The sequence below is a fragment of the Limulus polyphemus genome, unplaced genomic scaffold, assembly GCF_000517525.1.
Source record: "Limulus polyphemus unplaced genomic scaffold, Limulus_polyphemus-2.1.2 Scaffold3816, whole genome shotgun sequence".
Lineage (NCBI taxonomy): Eukaryota > Metazoa > Arthropoda > Merostomata > Xiphosura > Limulidae > Limulus > Limulus polyphemus.
Window position 1 is genome coordinate 7,263 of NW_013669426.1, and position 8,000 is coordinate 15,262.

The 8,000-nt window shown below is 34.4% G+C and overlaps 1 protein-coding gene across 1 annotated transcript in view; it reads right to left on the reverse strand.

The window, feature by feature from the left end:
• Positions 1 to 3,108: 3,108 nt before the first annotated feature.
• The window catches only part of LOC106470091 (kelch-like protein 5), a 6,412-nt gene continuing 1,520 nt past the window's right edge, over positions 3,109 to 8,000 (reverse strand). Inside the window, exon 2 of the mRNA XM_013930618.2 lies at positions 3,109 to 5,836. Within this exon, the coding sequence (XP_013786072.1) occupies positions 4,052 to 5,812 (1,761 nt within the window). The 5' untranslated portion in view covers positions 5,813 to 5,836 and the 3' untranslated portion in view covers positions 3,109 to 4,051. The remainder of the gene's footprint in view (positions 5,837 to 8,000) is intronic.

Below are 8,000 nucleotides of genomic sequence, written 5' to 3' on the forward strand. Positions count from 1 at the left end.
AAGTGATTTTTCAACTTAGAACATCATTTAAAGAGGCCAAAGTTCATCTATACATAAAATCTTGATAAAACAACTCACGTTTAACAATTCAATTCTGAACTATACAACTGATTGTATTTTTAATGATACCATGAGTTGGAATGAGTCATTATATAAAAGTTTACAACTTTTAAGAAACACTAACTATTTGAGCAGGTTGATACATATTTTCACAGTACTAAACTGTACCCCAGAGAGACAATCACTAAAATTACATCACTAATAAACAATAAAAACAAGCCTTGAAACTGAAAAATACATACTATTGGAGAAGAAAAAAGGAATAAAGAAATTTAATACACTTTAAAACAGATGTATGACAGTTTTCCTTGTTGTAAGTGTGCTTTTAAACAGTGCTTAATAACAGCTGGAAAAGCTGTTTCTGGAACTTCTGTCTGACAAGATCTTTCTAAAAACCCTAGTAATACATTTATATTGATACAATGAAAATTTAAGTTATGTCATATAAAAATATATATACGAAAGGAATGAATTATCACAGCACATTGTAGAAACACAATACATAAACAAGCATTAAAATACATCTTAATAATACTGATATAACACTATCTTTAAAAATCCATGTGCATTTTGTGTCAAAACTCCAATTTAATTTTTGAATAATTAAAACCATATTACCTGTTTCTTACGGTAAGTTTTACATCAATGAAAAGAGTATTGTAACAGACACACATTATGTGTGATCACTTTTATGTTATATAGTTTCTAGCTCTGAGAACATTTACATCACTCTATGTTTAGAAACTTCCATTAGAGATGTGCTGTGTTATACAGTATTTTGTCTACCGACTAATTAATTTGGAGTAAGGCCACAAAATACAGTAATAACATTTTGAGATCAAGTTGGTAATAATACATGTACCACTGAAATATTTTATATTTGGATAGATCATTAGATTGGATACCTAACCATCTACTAAGCTATATATACGTTATGCTTATTCTCAGGATTCAGTCATTAACTGAAAAAATTATTTTGCAATTGCATCATTTTTTTAAATTAAAAAAACAGATATCAACTAACTAGTTTGTAGCTGTGTAATGTCACATAGTTACCATCAAAGCCATCAACTAACTGGTGTGTAACTTCACACAGTTAGATAACTAACAAGTAACATCACAAAATTACCATGAAAACTGTGAACTAACTAGTAACTTCACATGATTACCATGAAAGCTGTGAACTAACTAGTAACTTCACATGGTTACCATCAAAGCTGTCAACTAACTAGTGTGTAATGTCACATAGTTACCATCAAAGCCATCAACTAACTAGTGTGCAACTTCACACAGTTACCTAACTAACTAGTAACGTCACATGGTTACCATCAAAGCTGTCAACTAACTAGTGTGTAATGTCACATAGTTACCATCAAAACCATCAAGTAACTAATGTGTAACTTCACACGATTACCATAAAAACTGTGAACTAACTAGTGTACAACTTCACAGTTACCATAAAATATGTGAACTAACTAGTTTGTAACTTCACATGGTTACTATAAAAGCTGGGAACTAACTAGTTTGTAACTTCCCACGGTTACTATAAAAGCTGTGAACTAACTAGTTTGTAACTTCACATGGTTACTATCAAGGCTGGGAACTAACTAGCTTGTAACATCACAAGGTTACTATCAAGGCTGGGAACTAACTAGTTTGTAACTTCACACGGTTACTATCAAGGCTGGGAACTAACTAGTTTGTAACTTCCCACGGTTACTATAAAAGCTGGGAACTAACTAGTTTGTAACTTCACATGGTTACTATAAAAGCTGTGAACTAACTAGTTTGTAACTTCACACAGTTATTATTAAGGATTGGAACTAACTTGTGTGTAATTTCACATGGTTACTATCAAAGCTGTGAACTAACTAGTCTTTTTATGAACAACAGGAGTTTTAAACACTTCTCCTCATGTCAAACTAATTTCCAATCTTTTTCACGTGAAACGTTTTAAACTGTAGTTCACATGTTTATCTATTTGTTTAGCACTAGTTTTAGAAATCATTACATGCAGATTCATCATGAGGGCTGTATCCTAATTTCTTGAAAATACAAAACTTTCAGTCGGTATAATCAGTGCTTACTTAGTAATGCCCTTCCTTACACAGATCATCTATTTATATTGACTGCAGGAATCATAAATGTTGACCAAATCTCTTATTTTTACAAAAACTTCAAAACAGTCTAAATGCCAAAGCTTTAGAATATTAACAGAATATATGTCTACTATGTACTTTTGAAGTTCATTTTCCCTAAAAGTCACCACACTTCACTGAAACACAAGTTTATTTTATTCAAGTAGTGAGTCAATCTAAGCTTTTATTTGGACAAGAGAATACTGTGGAAATAGATTACATGCAGACTGTCTGGTCTGGATTATACAGATTACTGGCAGTAGCAGTTTTTACAGGTAATTCTATTATAGTTTCTCCAAGCCTGAAAATTATAAAATTTGTGCAGGTATTGTGTGTTTGATTGTCATGGTAAATCCAAATCTGACAGTAATGATTCTTCTATCACTAACCTTCACTTACATCATAGAAGCTTTAAAACAAAGTCCATCCTGTAAAACTCTGAAGAAATTAATGATTAAAATTAACAACTCTCTATATATATAAATACAATACTGTTTTATGTCCATGTAACTACTTCTATATAAATATAATAGTACTGTCCATTATATGTCCATGTAACTACTTCTATATAAATATAATAGTACTGTCCATTGTATGTCCACGTAACTACTTCTATATAAATATAATAGTACTGTCCATTGTATGTCCATGTAACTACTTCTATATAAATATAATAGTACTGTCTGTTGTATGTCCATGTAACTACTTCTATATAAATATAACAGTACTGTCTGTTGTATGTCCATGTAACTACTTCTATATAAATATAACAGTACTGTCCGTTGTATGTCCATGTAACTACTTCTATATAAATATAATAGTACTGTCCGTTGTATGTCCATGTAACTACTTCTATATAAATATAACAGTACTGTCTGTTGTATGTCCATGTAACTACTTCGCAAGGTGTGGATGGATCTTCACCAAAATTGGTATGGAGGTTCATTGGGTCCATGGGGAGATACATACAAATTTTCAGTGTTACATTTTGCATGTTTTACCACTACTTAGCCCCCTGTTGATGGATTTTCACCAAATTTGGCATGAAGGTTTGTTAGGTCCATGGGAAAATACCTACAATTTTCAGTTTTGCATTTTATGGTTTTTATGGGCATTTTTTTATTACAGCAAACTCAGTGATAATTCTACCTGAAAAAAAAAACAATCTTTTTTTTTTTACAACAGCAATTTAAAGCTTGAGTTCACAGCTAATTTGTACTAACTCACATAAAACATTATTTATCACTAGTCAGGAAAAATCCTACTAACGCTTTTACAACATCCACCCAAAATGTCAACTATAATGTATGGAAAGTTATTTTTATCATCTATATAAAATTGTTTCTCTGTTTCAACAGAATGTATAATTAAGACATTTCACTTCAGATTATCAAAGATTCAAAGGATTGTTTTACCAATTGAGCAGTTCAGTAGTTACAACACATACTTACACAGCTCTATGATTGTAGAAGTCATGCTTTCAGCTGAAGTAATTGAGCTCACATGGCTGATTAAAACATAGTAATGAATGATTTTTTTTGTATTCAATCTATTAAGTCAGTAAATTCCTTCACATGTACAAAATCTATTCTTCATATAAATTCCTCTCCAGGTATGGGCCTTAAATTACAGCATTTTATGTTCCACACATGTATATCACTGATTTAAAGGTTTATATTTCAACATTCACTATGTTTTCTTTAAAATAATTTTAAAGATTGGGATGGATAATTGTATACTACTTTTTCTTCAGAGCTTCTGCAAAATTTTCCACATTGTCTATGTATATATGTTTCTGCTCTGTTGACCTACAGTATCACACAAGTTATCACAACATTCTTCTTATGATTTTTTTACAAGTCCGATTTGATGACAACGACACACATGCCAGCTCGGCCAGTGGCCAAATGTTGAACTTTACTCCATTCATTTGTCTGAGGATCATAAGTCTCTACTAAATTCAGGTATGCCTGCCCATCATAACCTCCAATAGCAAAGAGCTTATCACCTAAGACACTTACTCCAATAGCATCACGACCAATACTCATCGGACTAACAGCAGTCCACACGTCAGTTTTGGGATCGTAACGCTCAACACACTGAAATCGAGAGGCGCTTGGATTAACAGCAGGAGCATCATGTCCACCCAAAGCAAAAAGATAACCATTAATCACACCTACACCAACACCACCTCGGCACTTAGACATGGAAGCACATTGTGTCCACTTGTTAGTGTGAGGGTCAAAACACTCCACAGACCTGAGGCATGAACTTCCATCTCGTCCACCAACAACATATAATCTGTTATTCAAAACAGCTACTCCTGCAGTGCTACGCTGCGTGTTCATTGGAGCCACGTAACTCCACTGACGAGTCTGAGGATCCCATCGTTCCACAGTGTTAAGATAACTCCAACCATCATGACCCCCAACAGCATACAATGGACCTTCTAAGACTGCAACCCCAAGGCCATGCCTATGAGTAGACATAGATGACATAGAACTCCAAGTTTGGGTTTTTGGGTCATAGCATTCAACTGTATTTAGTGTCTTTAGACCATCCCTTCCTCCTACAATGAAGAGCTTGTTATCAATCACAGCCGCCCCAAATTGTAGACGACGTCCATTCATTGCCCCCACACGAGTCCAAACATTTGTTCTAAAGTTATACATTTCTATGCTGCTTGTCCCTTTACAATACTCCATACCTCCAACAATATAAAGGGCTCCAACAGTGGATTTTCTGGGCTTTGTACGAGGTGTCTGAAGTTGAGATCGTCGTTCTGGCAAAACATGATATTTAAGTGCTTCCATAATGAGATCTTGACACATTCTATCACTCCTTAATAAACTGTTTTCTTCTACATGATCAGCAATGAATTGTGGGGCTAGAAGAGGAAGCCTCACTGCTCCCAAAAGTTTTCCTAAATGCTTCTTACGATTACTAACATCATGATTTAGCCAGGTTATGAGAGAATGGAATACAATTTCTTCACTTGGAACATTAATATCATCACTGAGAAGAAGTTCATGGAGTTCTTCAGAAGGAAGCAAGATAAATTCTTGATTGTGTATAACTTCTGTGAAATTTTCCATTATGTAGTTGTATGCAGTTTTTTGTAGTTCTATGCAACCTTGGGACTCAGCAAACAGATGAATTCCAATACAGTTGGATGGATGAAGCTGATGTATCATAAAGCCTGAACAGAAGCGAACAACTTCATGCAACTGAAGTAAAGAAGCAGTTGACAAAAGTACTTCTGCCGTATTCTCGTGTAGCTCAATGGTTCCAGTATAACAATATTCTATCAGACAGCTCAGTGCATCTGGATCAACATTATGTAGCACAACTTCCTGTTCAACGGCCTCCCGTAAATTGTTGGTGAACATGGCTGCAAAGTAGTCACTTGCAGAGCTTAGCACTAACCTGTGTGCAGGTATGCGACGATCACCAACCACTAGAGTAACATCAGTAAGCATGTTTTGAGAAAAAAATACTTTCATCTTTCCGAGGCTGGTAATTGCATGTTTGACCACATCATTTTCACCCATGTAACTCCGTCTGGAAGATAGACTTGACAAACTTGAACTGGTAGATACTTGGTCTTCTGTCATTATTGTCAATTTTCCTACTAAAACCTATGATAAATGAATACATTTTACAACAAACATGACAATGTTTATTAAATTTTGGTTGACAATTCAAACAGATATAACTGTAAATACAGATGACAGTTAACTATGAAATACACATTTAGTCACTGTTTTGTTGTATTCATTTGAAAAGACTTAAGTTTGAACACTACTAATATCCAACACAGTCACATATTTAGGTGTGTAGAGATTTGTGAATAGGATTACGGTCTCTGTATTGATATAATTCTTCCAGTTTAAGAACCATTGTTAGTTTTACACATAACTCATTATATTGCTACAATACTGTTCCAAAATATTCAGTCACTTACAAAAATAATTATCTGAACAAATCACAATGCACATTTGTAACCGACAAATGTTAAGAATAATGTTAGCAATAATTCTGTTGATATGTTAAATGTGTAGTTCAAACATTAAGCCCTGCCCTGTTAAGCCAAGACTTTTAACTTCAAGATAACACCTGGAAACATCTAATCAACTGTGGTGTAATCTTAAGTTACTAATAAATGTAGAAAGACCTTACCAGTGTTGTTACACACATTGTTTTTGTAGTTTTGTAAGTAGAAAAAATACCAAACATATTTTTTTTGCATATATGTACGTATGTATTATTACTTATCCGTAGAAGGGTTTTTTTCCATTTCCATAACTGACGTATATGTACAGGTGGAGATGATAAAGGGTTAAATATGCATTTCTGTTAAAAAAAAAATCTTATCATATACAGTAACTAGGTAATATACATTTACATCAGTTACAGCCTTTTCTTGCATGAATTAAATATTTTATGAAGTTTTTACACTTAACTCTGTACTATTAGTAAATTAATTTTTGTTTTCAGCATTTATGCAACACCTTAGATATTCTGCTCTCCTTTTATGTGTTTTTTGTTTGTTTTAGAACAACGCTACATTCCACTATCTGCTGTGTCCATCACAGAGAATCTAATCCCGGATTTTGGAATTGTAAGTTCATAAACTTACTGTTGTCCCACCAGGGGACCCTTTTATATGTTTGTTTTAGAACAACGTTACATTCCACTATCTGCTGTGTCCATCACAGAGAATCTAATCCCGGATTTTGGAATTGTAAGTTCATAAACTTACTGTTGTCCCACCAGGGGACCCTTTTATATGTTTGTTTGTTTGTTTTAGAACAACGCTACATTCCACTATCTGCTGTGTCCATTACAGAGAATCTAATCCCGGATTTTGGAATTGTAAGTTCATAAACTTACTGTTGTCCCACCAGGGGACCCTTTTATATGTTTGTTTGTTTGTTTTGGAATTTTCGCGCAAAGCTACACAAGGGCTATCTGCGCTAGCCGTCCCTAATTTAGCAGTGAAAGACTAGAGGGAAGGCAGCTAGTCATCACCACCCACCGCCAACTCTTGGGCTAATCTTTTACCAACGAATAGTGGGATTGACCGTCACATTATAAGCCCCCATGGCTGAAAGGGAGAGCATGTTTGGTGGGATGCGGATTCGAACCCGCGACCCTCAGATTGTGAGTCGAGCGCCTTATCCATCTGGCCATGCCGGGCCTATAAGGCCAGATTCTTTACAGTATGTGTCTGTGACAGTACATAACCCACTTGTTTTAAAATAAGATATATATATATATTCAAAACAAGTCAAACGTATGTACAAAACTTCGTTACACTATTTACCACAGTTGAATCTAGAGCTTTAAATAATTCTCGCTCTTCTTCTTTTTTTTTTTGTCAAAAGTCCACACAGGCTGGTTCAGTTACTTTAGAGCTCAACTGACCAGACGAATTATTTCTTCTCTCCTGTGTTATCACAATACAATCAGAGATAAATTCACTTACTTTACCCTGTTACCCCGTGGGTTACTAGATGTATCCAGAGCTTTAAATAACTCTCTTTTTGTCAAAAGTCCACACGGGCTGGTTCAATTACATTACTTTAGAACCCAATTGAAAATATGGATTATTCTTCTCTATATGTGTTTTTACAATAAAAACTGTGAAACTCACTTTAGAAATCGCCCGTTATGGCTAAATTCACATGCAGGCTAACTTCACTTTTTCTTTCACTTTCACCAACGTACTTTCTCTCTGTATTTTGCCCGTATTTGTAACACGCGGCAGAAATATCTAGTACCAACAATATTTAACATAAC